At 41.2% G+C, this 20,344-nt stretch overlaps 1 protein-coding gene across 4 annotated transcripts in view; it reads right to left on the bottom strand.

The window, feature by feature from the left end:
* The window catches only part of mlphb (melanophilin b), a 97,580-nt gene that overhangs the window by 54,437 nt on the left and 22,799 nt on the right, over nt 1–20,344 (bottom strand). For all 4 annotated transcript variants that reach the window (XM_061926376.2, XM_061926373.1, XM_072912009.1 and 1 more), the window contains exons 3-4: nt 16,841–17,062; nt 2,060–2,199 (exon numbers count right to left, since the gene is read on the bottom strand). In XM_061926376.2, coding sequence (XP_061782360.1) covers nt 2,060–2,199; nt 16,841–17,062 — 362 coding nt within the window. The remainder of the gene's footprint in view (nt 1–2,059; nt 2,200–16,840; nt 17,063–20,344) is intronic.

Here is a 20,344-nt window from a genome sequence, read left to right as displayed (position 1 = left end):
ATGACACACTGTCAAGTAGACAAACAGCAACGGTAAGTCACGTAAGACAGAGTCCATCAGCCGCTAGAAAGTATGTGCGGCGCTCTTAAGGCCAAAAGGCGTCTGTAAAAATTCAAACAGGCCAAATGGGGTGATGACCGCTGTCTTTGGGATATCAGAGTGGTGGACCGGCACCTGATGATAGCCCTGAATGCGATTTTTCCGCCAACCTGGCTGGCAAAACTGTTTTTTCTAAACAGTTTTGCCAGCCAGGTTGGCGGAAAAATTCTGTATGTGGGGGACTGGATAACGGTCCAGAGTCGTCGCATAGTGGAGCCTGCAGTAATCACCGCATGGTGGCCAACCCCCTCCAGGCTTCTTCACCATGTAGAGGGGCGACGGATACGAGCTGTCTGAGCACTTGTACGAGCAGAACGTAATCGCATCAACCAAGCGTCTGTTTTTCACGTCCACAAGAAGCTCGAAAGCACAGAGAAAATCTGCATCACTTTGCCAGTCACAAAGTTTTAACTGAAACGCTGTCCACCAAAACACAACTCCACATACCATGTGCCATAAGAGCGGATAGGGCTGCCATTGGCCGCTTCCATAGTGGCGCCATGGGACTCGGACAGCACGTCCAACCTTGATGCTGGCAGGACGCTCCTCTGCGCACCAGTGTCACACACAAACCGTCGTCCGGAGAGGGAATCCTGCATAAACAGCAGCTTGCGAGCATCGCCGACGCTGGCGTTTCTCGGCGGTGGTCCACTGAAACTGCACGTGGGACGGCAAAACACAAAGTCCAGAATCCAGTAGCCGCCTGGGGGGGTGCAGCAGCAGCAGCGAGAGTGGAAGTATCTGCCATGGGTCTTTCTGACCCAGCCGGAAAGAATACGGCCACATAGGTCGGTTGGGAGCAGCATGTTCGCGTGTTGGCTAAAGCAGCCCGCACCTGAGAAGGCAGGAGTCTCAGTAAAAGCTGCACGAAGAGGAAACCAGGCCTGTGCTCACCTAAGAGGTCTAGCATTTTGTCCATAAGTTCAGAGGGCTTGCAATCGCCAAGAAAAAAGGCAGGTAGCTCTCTCCGCGTCAGAAAGTTTGAATGTCTTTAAGAGGTGAGCTTTCAACGTGAGATACTTGTTACCCTTCTGGTGGACGCGTAAGGATGCAAACCACTCGGAAGGAGGAAACGACATAATAGAACTTCATGTCGTCCTCAGTGATACCATGCAGCACAAACTGTGCTTCGGCCCGGGCAAACCATGCGGTCGCGGAAGATTCCCAGAACCCAGGCAGCTTCAGTGAAACCGCATTCGCCATCATGGTAGATAATATTCACTGAATGCATTCAGTGAATCACAAGTGTTGCGCTTGTAACGCGAAAGCAAGAAAACTTAATATAGTTTGACACACAAAAGTGTGCGCCGTTTAATCACAGAAAGAGAAGTGTGTTTGTACATAAAAGCGACTCAAAATGGCGATCACAACAAACCCTCAACTGTGGGTAAAACTCTGACGGTCACTTAAAGGGGCTGCACCAAATTACTCACTCTTAACTGCATATATGAATGGTAAACAAGAACAACATTGTTATGTGCACAATAGAACAATGGCAGTGAATAATGACGACAAAGTCAAATAAACAGTTGTGGTGAATTATGTCCCTAAAGCAACCGCTACAATACTACCGATGAGAGTACCGATAAATACCGGTATCGATAAGGAATATCGATAAGAATATCGTACCGATAAAATCTGAACGATATTCATCCCACTAGGGCCAAGCGACAGTCCGAGTGATTTTCTTGTGGCACTGTAACAGTACTGATGTGAAGCAGAGCTAGTACTGCATGTTTGTCTTCTTTCAATCCAACATTCTTCTCACTTGCCAACTGAATTTTAAGCTTTTTGTAGTAGTAAAAACAGTTTTTACTGAAGTCTTTGCTGTCCACAAAGACTTTTGAGTATGATCAGAGCTCCTGGTTGATGAGCTATCATTGACTGTTTGAACCAACGTGCTTTTTGAATCATACTGTGTATTTCATGATGAATATACAATATATGAATACATACTTACTTTCATCTTCATCAGAAGAGCATGTGTGTTTTCCACTCAGCCTCTTGAAAAGACAGCGCATCACGTTAGCGCTGCCGAAGTGCTTAAAGCGTGCCTGCACGTTCTCATAGTACCATTCCAGCGTTCCAATCTTTAGGACCCTTTGGACATAAATGAAAAAAATCAATGACGAGATGGAAGTATTCAAAAATAAGATGGAGGCTGTTATGTTCCTCTTTTTTCCGTTGCTTTCCTTTATGTTGTCTATGGATGCTCAGTTCGTTGTATTATCAGGGCTTTCAATCAATTGCAATTGGACTGTTCAGTTTGTCTTAGAAGATGTTTCGCCTCTCGCCGAAGTAGGCTTAAAGGCCTACTGAAATGCGATTTTTTTATTTAAACGGGGATAGCAGGTCCATTCTATGTGTCATACTTGATCATTTCACGATATTGCCATATTTTTGCTGAAAGGATTTAGTAGAAAACATCGACGATAAAGTTCGCAACTTTTGGTCGCTGATAAAAAAGCCTTGCCTGTACCGGAAGTAGCAGACGAGTAGTGTGACGTCACAGGTTGTGGAGCTCTTCATATCTGCACATTGTTTACAATCATGGCCACCAGCAGGGAGAGCGTTTCGGACCGAGAAAGCGACAATTTCCCCATTAATTTGAGTGAGGATGAAAGATTCGTGGATGAGGAAAGTGAGAGTGAAGAACCGGAGGGCAGTGGGAGCAATTCAGATAGGGAAGATGCTGTGTATATATATACTCTTTTAGCCACAACACAACCAGGCTTATATTTAATATGCCACAAATTAATACCGCATAACAAACACCTCCCCCCTCCCGTCCATATAACCCGCCAATACAACTCAAACACCTGCACAACACACTCAATCCCACAGCCCAAAGTACCTCTCACCTCCCCAAAGTTCATACAGCACATATATTTCCCCAAAGTCCCCAAAGTTACGTACGTGACATGCACATAGCGGCACGCACGTACGGGCAAGCGATCAAATGTTTGGAAGCCACAGCTGCATGCGTACTCACGGTACCGTGTCTGCGTATCCAACTCAAAGTCCTCCTGGTAAGAGTCTCTGTTGTCCCAGTTCTCCACAGGCCAATGGTAAAGCTTGACTGTCATCTTCCGGGAATGTAAACAATGAAACACCGGCTGTGTTTGTGTTGCTGCTGTCGGCCGCAATACACCGCTTCCCACCTACAGCTTTCTTCTTTGCTGTCTCCATTGTTCATTGAACAAATTGCAAAAGATTCACCAACACAGATGTCCAGAATACTATGGAATTTTGCGATGAAAACAGACGACTTAATAGCTGGCCACCATGCTGTCCCAAAATGTCCTCTATAATCCGTGACGTCAGGCGCTGACGTCATCATACCGAGACGTTTTCAGCAGGATATTTCGCGCAAAATTTAAAATTGCACTTTAGTAAGCTAACCCGGCCGTATTGGCATGTGTTGCAATGTTAAGATTTCATCATTGATATATAAACTATCAGACTGCGTGGTCGGTAGTAGTGGGTTTCAGTAGGCCTTTAATGTTGTCTTCAGTTCTTTCACTCGCTGTTCTTTGTGTATCTTCCCCGGATGATAATGATCATATTAGTTTATTTCAAACAGGCATACTGTACAATTACAATATGGTAGATCACATATTTTCAGTTTTTCATTACTGCATGTACAAAAAGTAGAAGGAAAAAGTGGAGCTTATTTATTCCTGCCCCTTTTCCATTTCATAGCAATTTCTATAACATTTGTTTTTGTTACATATTGAGCAGAGGAAGTGAACAAACAAATAGATAAATAAATAATAATTAAGTAAACAAATAAATAAATCGATAAAGTTCTCATGAACAAATAGTTCTTTATAAGATGTGTGTGAATGTGTGTGTGAATGGGTGAGTGTGATTTAAAATGTAAAGCGCAATATAAATACAGACCATTTACAATGTACTGTTTCACATTATTTGATATATAAGATGTCAAGATGCTGATCAGAATTATTCTTTTTATTTTGTAAAAACTTAAAGTTTGAATGTTTTGCTCCCAGTTGGTTAAGTAACTTCTTACCTAGTTCAAATCCAACCCTCTGTTGCCATATTGTTTAAATGTTTTAATTAAGCTATTATGGTTAACCGTGTCAAATGCTCTAGTTAGGTCCATAAACACTGGAGCTGCACACTGTTTATGATTTATTGCATTGGTAATTGGGGGCAGCACGGTGGAACAGCATGTTCTCACGCAGTCACAGGTTCCCTCCGGGTACTCCGGCTTCCTTCCATTTCCAAAGACGCGCATCTGGGGTTGATTGTCAACACTAAATTTGCCCCTAGTGTGTGAATGTGAGTGTGAATGTTGTCTGTCCATCTGTGTTGGCCCTGCGATGAGATGGCGCCTTGTCCAGGGTGTACCCCGCCTTCCGCCCTAATGCAGCTGAGATAGGCTCCAGCACCCCCCGCGACCCCGAAAGGGACAAGCGGTAGAAAATGGATTTTGTCCGGATGGATGTGTCCGTATTAAAATGTTTTCAATGATTTAAGATAATTTTAAAATGTAGGAAACAGGTTTATAGTTTGTATAAATGGTGTATGTATATAATATGAATATTTTATATACATAATATATAAATATATTATGTATATAAATATATGGTGTTTGTCTTTAGTCTTATACATTTCAAAAATGTTTGGTCTTTTTATTTTGTTTTTGAAGATGCCTGTTTGAAATGTTAGGTTGCTGATATACGTTAAGATCACATGACTTAAGGCAGGGGTGCTCACACTTTTTCTGCAGGCGAGCTACTTTTCAATTGATCAAGTTGTGGGGATCTACCTCATTCATATATATCATTCATATTTACTTATTTATGAAATATATGTTTTTGTTAACAAGTTAGAGGTGTTTAATGATAATGCAAGCATGTTTAACACATATAGTTAATATTGTTAATAAATTAAAGGTGTTTAAAGATAATAAAAGCATGTTTAACTCATATAGTTAATATTGTTAAAAAATTAAAGGTGTTTAATGATAATACAAGCATGTTAAATACATATAGTTAATATTGTTAACAAGTTAAAGGTGTTTAATGATAATACAAGCATGTTTAACACATAGTTAATATTGTTAAAAAATTAAAGGTGTTTAATGATAATACAAGAGTGTTTAATACATATAGTTAATATTGTTAACAAGTTAAAGGTGTTTAAAGATAATACAAGCATGTTTAACAAAGTTAATATTGTTAATAAGTTAAAGGTGTTTAAAGATAATACAAGCATGTTTAACACATATAGATTCCTTTCTTTCATGAAGACAAGAATATAAGTTGGTGTATTACCTGATTCTGATGACTTGCATTGATAGGAATCAGACAGTGGTGCTGATAAGGTCCGCATTTTCGAATGGAGGAGAAAAAAAGTCCTCCTTTCTGTCCAATACCACATGAAAGTAGTTGGTTTTTGGCATCTTATTTGTCCAGCTTTCGTACTCCTTTGTATACACTTTACAAGAAATACATTGTCGGCAAACTCCGTAGCTTGCTAGCTTGTGCACGCCAGCTTTCTGAGACTCCTATTTTGTTAGCGCAACTGTGCAACTGTGCAGTCGGTCTTTGGAGTTTTGACGACAGGTACGGCGCCAGAGTCTGTTGAAATAAAGTGTTTCTCGCCTTCCAGTCGGTAATTTTAATGAGCTGGCAGCAGCCAGCGTCATCTCAGAAGACCCTCGGGTGCCGTGAATGTCAATCAAGTGACGAAAATGACGTCATTGTGAAGATTTATGATCGCTCATTTTTAGGACTATTTTTTTAATGCCTGGCTGGTGATCGACTGACACACCCTCCGAGATCGACCGGTAGCTCGCGATGGACGTAATGAGCACCCCTGCCCTAGGGTAAACTGGGTGTAACACACGGCACACTGATAAAGCTTAACCTATTGTGACTATAACAATCTACAAGGTTAATGTAGGTTGCTTCTCTTTCTCCCCTTTCATTTTTCTGCATTCTTTCGTATCTCAAGTTATCATTACGTATATGTATTGTTGCATTTAAACAACTGTATTGTTGATAATAAAGGTAAATTATTGGTATTGTTCATTATCAATAGCGCTATTTCTATTGGTATTTGTATTGATCCATTTGTAGTGTAACAATGCTCATTGTCATTTCTGTATTATTTTTTATTTTTCGCTAACTGCTTATTTGCTATTACTTTTACCATCATATTTGTACATGTCGTATTTGCTGATGTTGCTCTATTGTTGTTGTTGTTGTTATTTGCTGTTGTTGTTTTTGTCTCTCTGTCTAATCCCCCTCTTGTCCCCACAATTTCCCCCTCTGTCTTCTTTTTTTTCTCTTTCTATCCCCTCCTGCTCCGGCCCGGCTGCACTAAATGACAATATAAATACATTTAATAAAGTCAAATACAAATAAGGCAACAAGAGAAGTATCCTACACTTCTCTTTTGTAAAGTAAATCTGAACAGCCGAAATGGGCATCTACATCAACTATATGATTTGCCTGAGAAGCTGGACAGGACACACACACACAAAAAAAAAAAAACAAAAAAAAAAAAAAAAAATGTTTTTTTTTTTTTTTTTTTTTTTTTTAAATAATGTAATGCGATCTACCAATACTACCTTTGCGATCGACTGGTAGATCGCGATCGACGTATTGAGCACCCCTGACTTAAGGTGTCTGACAGAATAACAAGGCTCAGCAACAGCCACTTGACAGGTCCCTGCAAGCTATTCTCAAGCCGCAGGATGACGTGGGGTCAAACGTCTTTTCGTGCCTTTTTCGCCATTTCCGGTCCCTAAATGGCTGTCAAGGTGTGCCAACTTGTCGGATTACCTCCTCAGACTTCTTTTGTCCAGGTGAGATGCATGATTTATGATCTACAATAAACTTCCAGGGAGCAAGGAAGCAAGAAAGCAAGAAAGCAGCAGATCACTCAATGATTTAACCATAGGGACACACGGTAGTGATCACGTTGCCGCTATAGTTTGTCTGCGTTAGCGCTTGTAGCAACAATATCACTAATATTTGGTTAATATTCAAATCACAAAATGTAAATTGAGTATTGTTGGTACTTTTTGAATGGTTATTTACTGTATTTTATGGGAGAAATAGAGGACTTCCCATTAGCTCCGCTGTAAACGGACTTTTATTTAGGTTTATTTTTTATCTCTTCATAATGATTGTGAACGATAGGCAAAATTTAAAAAAAAGTTGAGTTCACCTTTCACACTCCATTGTGGTTTAGATCAGGGTTTCTTAACCTTTTTGATCTTAGGGCCCAACGTTTTCACTACAGAGGGACCTGTGGCCCATTTGAATATTAACACTCAATTAGTCATCTTACTTTTGATTTGAACCAGATTCAATAATTCTATTCATTCTGCCTACAGTTTACAACTTGTTCAATTGATATGTTGTGTGTTAATGTGTTAATCACAAAGATCATTACCTAAATTAACATAAACTGGCGTGTCTCGGTGAGTAGAGCGGCCGTGCCAGCAACCTGAGGTTTCCTGGTTCGATCCCCAGCGTCCGCTATCCTAGTCACGTCCCTTGTGTCCTTGAGCAAGACACTTCTCCCTTGCTCTTGATGGGTTGTGGTTAGGCCCTGCCTTGCATGGCAGCTCCCGCCATTCGTGTGTGAATGGGTGAATGTAGAAATAGTGTCAAAGCGCTTTGATTACCTTGAAGGTAGAAAAGCGCTTTACAAGTATAACCCATTTACCATAAATTTAGGCTTAGGTCAGGCTGATTATAAAAATAAGTACTAACCAAATATACTGCATTAGAAGGGACTCATAAATAACTGACAAAAAATACATTTACATACAATTACATTGTGCCAAAATAAATACACTTAACAATTATGTACCCTGCCTTCTGCCCAAGTGTAGCTCGGATAGGCTCCAGCCTCCCCGCGACCCAGAGAGGGACAAGAGTTAGAAAAATGGATGGATGTTTCTAAACTATGATTACGAAACACCAGTCTAGGTAATATGTATTGGAAATGCTTTGGTGTAAATGTTGCAATTTTTGCAAGATGTTTGTGTGTGCAGGCATTCCTGTTAGATTGCAAATGAAACCACGCCCACTCTCTCCAAAAGCATAAATGTATCTTTTCAAAATGTACACAGTTAAAAATATATCCTGAAAACGAACGGCAGCGCTATTTATTTTCCATTGACGGTCGAAAATAAACTTTATATATAGTATATAGATTCTTTGGTCACTACATTAGGTACATCTGCCCACTCTCAATACGAAAGAGCTTTATAAAAAAAATGCATTTATGTCACTTATTGTTGGTGTTGTTGTACACATGTCAAGATTAGATGGAAATAATACTTTATCTTACCTTTTCTTTTGTTTCCTCAAACCGATCAGTAATGTCGCAATAACGATTTTTTTTGGTCTGAGTTTAGCGGCTAATGCAACCCGCAATTACTTGGCCATGTTGACAAAATAATTCCTGTTTAAAATGTTGTGGACAAATAAACACAACAGTATTTATTTTGTAGGCATCAGAGCATCAATGCATAGCATGAAACACAAATAAATAACAGTGGGGACTGCAGAGGCTAGCACACATACAATTTTGACCCTACTCCGCATTACAACATTTTCTACACCTTTTTATTGACGTGAAAAGAGTCAGATTATTATTGATGTTTCTTTTTTCATTAAACTTTAATTTAACAATTAACATAATTATGTGTTATGTATTATGTGCATATGTTCCAGGAAAATACCTCGCCAGGATTTGATCTTAATATGCCTGCTTACCAGCCCAGCACTGTAAACTACAGGGGACAGTAGTGACTATGATTCCATGCACTAAATTAGTCAGACTTCTCAAATAGTTTGGCTCTAAGGAAGCATTCTACAACCCATGAAAACACCTTAATCTGATCATGTTTGGCTTTTGAGAAACCGGACTAACAAACCAAGATTAGGCGATTGGAAACCAGATCTCTCGAGTGGGTGTGGGTTGTCGGAGGTCCCCAGTCTCAACGCACGGGATACAACATGGAGGCAGATACCATTCAATAAAAACAATTGGAATGAAATGGAAACCAAATTGAAAATCCGAAACATTTTGAAGTGCATTGATGGGAGAAAAAAAAAACCCTGAGAGGTAGCTAAGGAAATGGAAAATTCCAGCTTAATAGAAGAGAATGAAGCAGGAACTGTACTGTATATTATAAAGCAAAGAATAATGCATACACAAACCTCTTCACGCTGTATTTATGCAATCCAAATTGATTAACAATAACTGTGTATTCTATAAAAGTGGCAAACTTGTCTAGAACAATAACAATTGCCTGGGCAAGAACGGTCTTTTCATTCGGTCTTTCCATCAATCCATACAGCCTTTGAATGAACTCTGAGACATTCGAAAGTTTTGTTTTCATGATTCTCCGTCCAAAAATTGCTCGAAACAACTCTCTCACACCAGTCTTTCTTAATGCTTTCTGCTATTTAACATCCGCATGGTCATTAGAGACGTTATATTTGTAATCTGTCTCAATATTACAATGGACATAAGGTATAACAAGAGCTGTGCTGTTGACTTGTAAAGAGCCGCAGATGCCTTGTTATGGTGTGATGTCAAAGTCAACTGGAAAAACAATACATTAATCCATGCTAAAAGGAAATAAACGCCACCCGAGTGTACTGGAAGCACATTGCGTATGATCAATTGCTTGAATTTAAGTGATGTCACATCCAGCTCACCTCCTGCTCAATAAAAATGGTGCCATTTAGCCTCTCTTGAAGGGAAATGCCCTATGCTTGCGTTGTTTTCGGCTGTACAAACCAATTAAATCGCGAAAAGATAAACGTTTCTTCAAAGTTATTTGAGAAGTAATCAAAAAGGGCGGAAGAGTGCAAGATTTTACAAAAGAAAACAAGAAAAGTGGCATGCACTGCAGTCAAAGGGAGCAGTCAAAGGGAGCAGTCGAAGAACGCGTAAGTTTGCTGTGACTATTTTGTTTAGGGTTTGTTTGATATATTTTTAATGTACTTTACTTGTTTAGTATTTTCTATTGAAGTATTATCTTGATATTGTTTGTATTTTAATGTTCAACAAATAGAAACCAGAAAGTCATGGTCACTGATGCTTTGTCAGGAAAGGTATTTCTACGTCTCCCCTCTTGTTTATTTTGTATACAAATGTGTCAGAGTAAATATGACAACAGGACAAAAGTCAAATATGGTCATGATTCAATAATTGATAGTTTGTTAAATAGGTATGCAGTCACGAGTGTCAGCTGTCGGGTGCTACAAAGTTTAGTTTTCAGTATTAGTTTGTTTACAAGAGTTAAATCATGAAATGCAACATTACCGGAGCAAAAACAATGCATATTTGTCCGGTAAAATCTTGATACCAATTTCCATGACCCAGTCACTAACAAACAAGTTGCAACCATCCATGCTTTTCCAAACTGTCATCTGTTTTGTCATGTAGAATGATGTATGGAGCACAAGATAGTATGATATGTCTTGGAACTCCACCGACGGATAATCTTGATATCTTTCGACAAATCTTTTTTTGATAAAGTATAGAGATCTATTCCATTGCATAGCTAGATTTTTTGCTCGTATTTGCTTTTTTCAGAAATATCTAAGCCTCCTACAGAGAACAAAGTATGACAGCTTTCAAGAATGACCTGAGAGGTCAAATTTGGGACAATATATAGAGCGAAAATAATGTAGATCAGGGGTGCTCAATACGTCGATCGCGATCTACCAGTCGATCGAAAAGGTAGTATTGGTAGATCGCATTACATTATTTAAAAAAAAAAAAAAAAAAAAAAACATTTTTTTTTTTTTTTTTTTTTTTGTGTGTGTGTGTCCTGTCCAGCTTCTCAGGCAAATCATATAGTTGATGTAGATGCCCATTTCGGCTGTTCAGATTTACTTTACAAAAGAGAAGTGTAGGATACTTCTCTTGTTGCCTTATTTGTATTTGACTTTATTAAATGTATTTATATTGTCATTTAGTGCAGCCGGGCCGGAGCAGGAGGGGATAGAAAGAGAAAAAAAAGAAGACAGAGGGGGAAATTGTGGGGACAAGAGGGGGATTAGACAGAGAGACAAAAACAACAACAGCAAATAACAACAACAACAACAATAGAGCAACATCAGCAAATACGACATGTACAAATATGATGGTAAAAGTAATAGCAAATAAGCAGTTTGCGAAAAATAAAAAATAATACAGAAATGACAATGAGCATTGTTACACTACAAATGGATCAATACAAATACCAATAGAAATAGCGCTATTGATAATGAACAATACCAATAATTTACCTTTATTATCAACAATACAGTTGTTTAAATGCAACAATACATATACGTAATGATAACTTGAGATACGAAAGAATGCAGAAAAATGAAAGGGGAGAAAGAGAAGCAACCTACATTAACCTTGTAGATTGTTATAGTCACAATAGGTTAAGCTTTATCAGTGTGCCGTGTGTTACACCCAGTTTACCCTAGGGCAGGGGTGCTCATTACGTCCATCGCGAGCTACCGGTCGATCTCGGAGGGTGTGTCAGTCGATCACCAGCCAGGCATTAAAAAAATAGTCCTAAAAATGAGCGATCATAAATCTTCACAATGACGTCATTTTCGTCACTTGATTGACATTCACGGCACCCGAGGGTCTTCTGAGATGACGCTGGCTGCTGCCAGCTCATTAAAATTACCGACTGGAAGGCGAGAAACACTTTATTTCAACAGACTCTGGCGCCGTACCTGTCGTCAAAACTCCAAAGACCGACTGCACAGTTGCACAGTTGCGCTAACAAAATAGGAGTCTCAGAAAGCTGGCGTGCACAAGCTAGCAAGCTACGGAGTTTGCCGACAATGTATTTCTTGTAAAGTGTATACAAAGGAGTACGAAAGCTGGACAAATAAGATGCCAAAAACCAACTACTTTCATGTGGTATTGGACAGAAAGGAGGACTTTTTTTCTCCTCCATTCGAAAATGCGGACCTTATCAGCACCACTGTCTGATTCCTATCAATGCTATTCACATCAGAATCAGGTAATACACCAACTTATATTCTTGTCTTCATGAAAGAAAGGAATCTATATGTGTTAAACATGCTTGTATTATCTTTAAACACCTTTAACTTATTAACAATATTAACTTTGTTAAACATGCTTGTATTATCTTTAAACACCTTTAACTTGTTAACAATATTAACTATATGTATTAAACACTCTTGTATTATCATTAAACACCTTTAATTTTTTAACAATATTAAATATGTGTTAAACATGCTTGTATTATCATTAAACACCTTTAATTTTTTAACAATATTAACTATATGAGTTAAACATGCTTTTATTATCTTTAAACACCTTTAATTTATTAACAATATTAACTATATGTGTTAAACATGCTTGCATTATCATTAAACACCTCTAACTTGTTAACAAAAACATATATTTCGTAAATAAGTAAATATAAATGATATATATGAATGAGGTAGATCCCCACAACTTGATCAATTGAAAAGTAGCTCGCCTGCAGAAAAAGTGTGAGCACCCCTGCTCTAGAGATTTAAGCGTTAAATAAATAATGCATGTATGCCCTGGCACACCATTATCATCATTTCATGACCGAAGCAAAACACTTTTTACACTTTTATACTAAAATAAATACACCTATAACTAATTAAATAAAAACATCGAAAAATCTACCAGTAGCGGTAAAGTTCAGATCAGAAGAAAGTGAATGAAGGGTTATAACTGAATACATTTACATATGTATACAAATTATTATTTTTTTTATTTTATTTTATTTTTTTTAATGAATTAAGTAACGTTTATGACAACCTTTTTCCAAAACACAATATAGAATGTGAGATATAACAGGATAATGCATACGCTTATAACATTTTTTCAAAACGCTTACAAAAAAGTGGGACCCCAAAAATTTACTATTTTCATGACTTGATGGGGTCCCTGGGACCCCATTTTGAGAATTCCAAGCGCCAACACTACCGTCAACAGAGGAGAAAAAATGCTGTATTTAAATAAATATATTATTACAAGATGGCGCCCCCCGTGGCTGACGTCTTTGCGTCGTCCTCCCGACAACATTTACGTTTTTTAATTATTATAGTACTAATTTGCATCCTAAATGCAAAGTTTTTGCACGTAACACTGAGATATAAACAGAGATGCACTTCTGGACATCGGAAAAGCTCACCATGAGCTCACTTATAGTCTGACGGACTTCAACTTTCTGCTACGACGAGAGCCAGCTAACCACAAAACAACAACAACAAGGCGGCGAGGCAAGAGAGCGGGGCTACATGCTAGGCTAAAGGCTAGAGCTACACGACCACCAGTACCTAGCCTGCTGCTGGCTAACGTGCGCTCGCTCGACAACAAGCTGGATGAGCTGAGAACCAGGATTACATCCCAGCGTGAACTGAGAGAATGCTGTGCTTTTATTTTCACGGAAACCTGGCTTTTGGACAGCATCCCAGACTCTGCTATCCAGCTAGCAGCGCACTCAGTCCATCGTGGAGACCGGACAATGGCTTCAAGAAAGGCGAGAGGTGGCGGCGTCTGTGTTTACGTGAGTAACCGCTGGTGCTCGGACGTACAGGTGGTTGAAAGAAACTGCTCGGACAACATTGAGTTTTTGTTGGTGAAATGGGCGGGCGGACTCCACTACAGCGCTAAAACTGCTGCATGACGTCATCAGTAAACAAGAGACCGCACACCCCGATGCTGCGTTCGCGGTAGCTGGGGATTTCAACCACCGCAACCTAAAGAGTGTCCTCCCGAAATACCATCAGTTTGTGAACTTTCCTACGAGGAAAAAAAACATTTTGGACCAAGTATACTGCAACGTGAGGGGAGCCTACAAGGCTGTACCCAGACCACACTTTGGACTATGATCACATTTCAGCTTTTCTATATCCAGCGTACAGACAGCGCCTCAAGCAAGCCCCCCAGTGAGAAAAACTGTTAAAGTGTGGAATGAAGACACTGAACTAGTGCTTCAGGACTGCTTTGGGAGTACAGACTGGGACATGTTCAAAACTGCTGCTCAGAAGGATGACGGTACTGTGGACATAGAGGAATATGCTTCCAGTGTAACTGGCTACATCAACACATGTGTGGAAAACATTGTGCCCACAAAACGATACAAAATATACCCAAACCAAAAACCCTGGATTAACTGTGATGTTCGGTCCAAGCTACATGCCAACTCCACTGCATTTGTCTCAGGCAACGCTGAGGACTACAAGAAGGCCAGATATGACCTGCGTAAATCCATCAGCGAGGCCAAGGGACAATACAGACTAAAGCTGGAGGGATTCTACTCCACCACAGATTCCCGACGCATGTGGCAAGGCCTGCAACACATCACAGACTACAAGCAGGGGAGCAGGGGGGTCACAAACAGCCAACGCTCACTGCCAGATGAGCTGAATGAGTTATATGCCCGCTTCGAGGTCCTCAACACCAACCAGCAGAGAGGGGTTCTGACCACGGAGCGCACGCAGGACCCACCACTCACTGTGACAACAGCAGAGGTACGTACAGTTCTGAGGAGAACAAACCCACGGAAGGCAGCCGGCCCAAACAACATCTCTGGCCAGGCCCTCAGGGTGTTTCATCAGGGCTGGCTGACGTACTTGCTGACATATACAACTTGTCACTAGCACAAGCTGTTGTGCCCACCTGCTTCAAGACCACCACCATCGTGCCCCTGTCAAAGAAAAACACTGTGACCTGTCTGAATGACTATTGCCCTGTTGCACTCACCCCAATAGTGCTTTGAGAGGATAGTCATGTCACACATCAAGGAGACCATCCCAGACACACTGGACCCTCTACAGTTTGCCTACCGGCAGAACCGGTCCACTGAGGATGCAGTCAACACCGTCATCCACACCACCCTCACCCACTTAGAGGGTAAGGACACCTATGCCAGGCTATTATTCATTGACTACAGCTCTGCTTTTAACATGGTCATCCCACAAAAACTCACTGTTAAACTCCTCACTGTTGGTCTGACACCGGCTCTCTGTGACTGGGTCCTGAACTTTCTCACAAACCGGCCCCAGTCAGTCAGAATCGGCAACCAGACATCGGGCACAAAAGTTCTAAGCATAGGGACCCCCCAAGGCTGCGTGCTGAGCCCCCTATTGTACACCCTCTTCACACACGACTGTGTGGCCTCCCAGAACAACACCAGTATCATCAAGTTTGCAGATGATGCAACGGTCGTCGGACTGATCACCGGGGGAGCTGAGGCAGCATACAGAAGGGAGGTAGCGGAACTAGTGGCCTGGTGTCAGGATAATAATCTCTCCTTGAACACAGACAAGACCAAGGAGATGATTACATAGGGGGGACAAAGGTGGACAGGGTGAAAACCTGTAAATTCCTCGGGATCCACATCAGCGAGGACCTCACCTGGGATCACAACACCCAACAAACAATAAAGAAAGCCCAGCAGCGACTGTACTTCCTAAGAAGGCTGAGAAAATTTGGCATGCCACCCAAAATTCTCAGCAACTTCTATAGAAGTACGGTTGAGAGTGTCTATACCAGCTCAATCACGGTCTGGTATGGAAACTGCACTGCTAAGGACAGGAAGGCACTCCAGCGAGTGATTAAAACTGCTCAGTACATATCAGGAGCAGCCTTCCCCTCACTACAGGACATGTACTCTACCAGGGCCACCAGGAGAGCACACAACATCATAAAGTACAGTACACACCCCCAGCACAGTCTCTTCAGTCTCCTACCATCAGGCAGACAATACAGGAGCCTGAAATCCAGGACTACGAGACTGACAAACAGTTTCTACCCACAGGCCATCAGACTTGTGAATGCTAACTTGTGAATGCTAGCCCCCCCCCGTTTGACTTTTATCTTTTTGAACAAAAGACAGCTACCATGACCACCCGCGAACTGTGAACCATCACTGTAGACACTTTTCATCTTTGATCACTAAAGACACTTTAACTGCTGCTGTGACCCAAGGTCACATCCATATTTATACTGTTGACTGTCAATCAGAATGTGTAATAATGTTATGCTACTTACTGTGCCTTGCATGTGCTGCCCGCCTTGGCACGCATTTATGTGTCCTCTTTTTGGGATTTCAGAATATGGTCAGCCTACTATATTGGGTGAGACGAATGTAAAAGTAACTACATGGGTGTTAATTTGTGTTTAGATGGTTGTTAAAGAACATATATTTAGAAGGTCGTAAACAGTTTTTTTTATGCTCTAGCCATAAAAATATTAAGAATCCTAATTTGCGGAAATCCGTTTATGATGCTTATGTTCGGGCTAGGATTAAGTTTGTGGTAAATTTTCATATTAAGTGCCCTGTCATTGATTATTTTAGATTTTACATGCGCTTATTCACTCAAAAAGGGGTAACCATGAATTGTGGGGCCCTATGCACTGCTCATGATCTACATTTAGAGAGGGGCGGCGCAGCATCTGCACAGAAGAACAGAACACAGAGGAGCGTTCAGAGCCATCCAAACCTGTGCGCAAGCTCAGGTTCAAATGTATGAACTTTATGGTTTAATTATTTGGTATTTTTTAACTCCAACTTGTAGCAACATCAGAAAAGAATCCATTTATCCTAGTTCCCCTTTAAACTGAGGCATCGACTGTGCTGACACTTGTAGTAAAATGACTTTCTACGTGACGAAGAAGAAGAAAGTTCTGATTATTTTCACTGAACTTTTCCTACCTGGTCATGTGACAGGGATCACATACAAAGCCACGCTGTCGTTTATTCCAGCGACTGCAGGCTTTGCAGACGAACAGCTGACAGTCCAGACAGCGACGCTTGCTGTTAACGAGGAACTTGAAGGGTTTGATGCAGCGGATGCAGTAAGACTCGCTCAAGCACGTCTGACGACACAACAACTCTCGCTTTGAGTCCTCTTTCCAAATCTTGGACTTAAGATCCCTGCAAAGAAGAAAATAACAAAATAAACAATGTTTTTCGTGTTGAAGGGACTTCAGGATGTGTCGATACCATAGAATGATGACAAAAAGCGAAAATAATAATAATGATAATTATGATATGAATGGGGCTTCACGGTGGCAGAGGGGTTAGTGCATCTGCCTCACAATACGAAGGTCCTGAGTAGTCTTGGGTTCAATCCCGGGCTCGGGATCTTTCTGTGTGGAGTTTGCATGTTCTCCCCGTGACTGCGTGGGTTCCCTCCGGGTACTCCGGCTTCCTCCCACCTCCAAAGACATGCACCTGGGGATAAGTTGATTGGCAACACTAAATTGGCCCTAGTGTGTGGATGTGAGTGTGAATGTTGTCTGTCTATCTGTGTTGGCCCTGCGATGAGGTGGCGACTTGTCCAGGGTGTACCCCGCCTTCCGCCCGATTGTAGCTGAGATAGGCTCCAGCGCCCCCCGCGACCCCAAAGGGAATAAGCGGTAGAAAATGGATGGATGGATGATATGAATGGGCAGCACGGTAGAACACGGGTTAGTGCGTGTGCCTCACAATAAGGTCCTGGGTTTGATCCACAGGCTCGGGGTCTTTCTGTGTGGAGTTTGCATGTTCTCCCCATGATTGTGTGGGTTCCCTCCGGGTACTCCGGCTTCCTCCCACCTCTAAAGACATGCACCTGGGGATAGGCTGATTGGCAACACTAAATTGGCCCTAGTGTGTGAATGTGAGTGTGAATGTTGTCTGTCTATCTGTGTTGGCCCTGTAATGAGCTGCTGACTTGTCCAGGGTGTACTCCGCCTACCTCCCGAATGCAGCTGAGATAGGCTCCAGCACCCCCGCGACCCCGAGAGGGACATGCAGTAGAAAATGGATGGATGGATGGATATATATATTTATATATAATTCAGAATCAAATTTATTGGCCTAGTATGTTTAATAAACAATGAGTATGATGAGGTAGACTGTGCTCTCTTTGTTCAATACAAGAAACAAAGAAAAATGCAACAACTACAAGAAAACACAGTACCGAGGTGACCATCCGCAGCGCTGTCTTGTTATGAAACAAGAGAGAAACATTCAAATTAAATACATTAAAGGAGCACAGAGCTGATGCAACCAGCTGTAACTTCTACGGAGCAAATTCTACATACAGCAACAAAAGTGAAACACAATGAAAAACAAAAAAAAAATAAGGGCAATAAATAGTACATGTTGCACACAAATGATTGCATCATGTATAAACAAACAACAAAACAAAACAAAAACACCATTTCAACATCCACATACACTGCGGTGGCCTCTGCGGTGCTCCACGCCATTGTCTGCTGGGGGTGCAGCACGGCCAGAGACAGGAACCGACCTGACAAAGCAACCAACAGTGCCTACTCCATCCTAGAATGCCCACTAGCTTTCGGTCAATGTCCAGTCAATGTCCATTACGTGCGGATGAACAAGAGGGAAACGCCAAGAACACAGGGGAGAAACACAAGAGCACAGAGCTCCTGCAAGAAAGAAACGGCCACGACAGCGGCACCCTCTTGAAAAAAAAAAAAAAAAAAAGGTTGGTACTTTTATAGCTCCTGACCTCATTCTATCAGTACTACCGGATACTTTGCATTAAATCAAACGGTACCATATTGTACCATGTTTCAATACTTTTTTTGAACGTGATGTCACTTCCAGTTGCAGTCAATGGTAATGTTGCAATTATCCATGCCAAGCTATTGAAAGTCAAATGGGACAACATTCTATAAATAAATAAATATTTAAATAACATTTGAAATGTGTCATTAAATACAAACCCTGTTTCCATATGAGTTGGGAAATTGTGTTAGATGTAAATATAAACGGAATACAATGATTTGCAAATCATTTTCAACCCATATTCAGTTGAATATGGGTTGAACATGAAGCCTATTCAGTGGCCTAATGGTTTGAGTGTCTGCCCTGAGATCGGTAGGTTGTGAGTTCAAACCCCAGCCGAGTCATACCAAAGACTATAAAAATGGGACCCATTACCTCCCTGCTTGGCACTCAGCATCAAGGGTTGGAATTGGGGGTTAAATCACCAAAAATGATTCCCGGGCGCAGCACCGCTGCTGCCCACTGCTCCCCTCACCTCCCAGGGGGTGAGCAAGGGGATGGGTCGAATGCAGAGGACAAATTTCACCACACCTAGTGTGTGTGTGACAATCATTGGTACTTTAACTTTAACTTTAACTTAATATGCTACAAAGACAACATATTTGATGTTCAAACTGATAAACATTTTTTTTTTTGCAAATAATCATTAACTTTAGAACTTTATGCCAGCAACACGTGACAAAGAAGATGGGAACGGTGGCAATAAATACTGATAAAGTTGAGGAATGCTCATCAAACACTTATTTGAAACATCCCACAGGTGAACAGGCAAATTGGGAACAGGTGGGTGCCATGATTGGGTATAAAAGTAGATTCCATGAAATGCTCAGTCATTCATAAACAAGGATGAGGCGAGTGTCACCACTTTGTCAACAAATGCGTGAGTAAATTGTTGAACAGTTTAAGAAAAACCTTTCTCAACCAGCTATTGCAAGGAATTTAGGGATTTCACCATCTACGGCCCGTAATATCATCAAAGGGTTCAGAGAATCTGGAGAAATCACTGCACCTAAGCAGCTAAGCCCGTGACCTTCGATCCCTCAGGCTGTACTGCATTAACAAGCGACATCAGTGTGTAAAGGATATCACCACATGGGCTCAGGAACACTTCAGAAACCCACTGTCAGTAACTACAGTTGGTCGCTACATCTGTAAGTGCAAGTTAAAACTCTCCTATGAAAGGTGAAAACCGTTTATCAACAACCCCCAGAAACGCCGTCGGCTTCGCTGGGCCTGAGCTCATCTAAGATGGACTGATACAAAGTGAAAAAGTGTTCTGTGGTCTGACGAGTCCACATTTCAAATTGTTTTTGGAAACTGTGGACGTTGTGCCCTCCGGACCAAAGAGTAAAAGAACCATCCGGATTGTTATAGGCGCAAAGTTGAAAAGCCAACATCTGTGATGGTATGGGGGTGTATTAGTGCCCAAGGCATGGGTAACTTACACATCTGTGAAGGCGCCATTAATGCTGAAAGGTACATACAGGTTTTGGAGCAACATATGTTGCCATCCAAGCAACGTTACCATGGACGCCCTTGCTTATTTCAGCAAGGCAATGCCAAGCCACGTGTTACATCAACGTGGCTTCATAGTAAAAGAGTGCGGGTACTAGACTGGCCTGCCTGTAGTCCAGA

The sequence above is a fragment of the Nerophis lumbriciformis genome, linkage group LG31 (genome assembly GCF_033978685.3).
Source record: "Nerophis lumbriciformis linkage group LG31, RoL_Nlum_v2.1, whole genome shotgun sequence".
Lineage (NCBI taxonomy): Eukaryota > Metazoa > Chordata > Actinopteri > Syngnathiformes > Syngnathidae > Nerophis > Nerophis lumbriciformis.
This window is presented reverse-complemented; position numbering and strand designations above follow the sequence as displayed.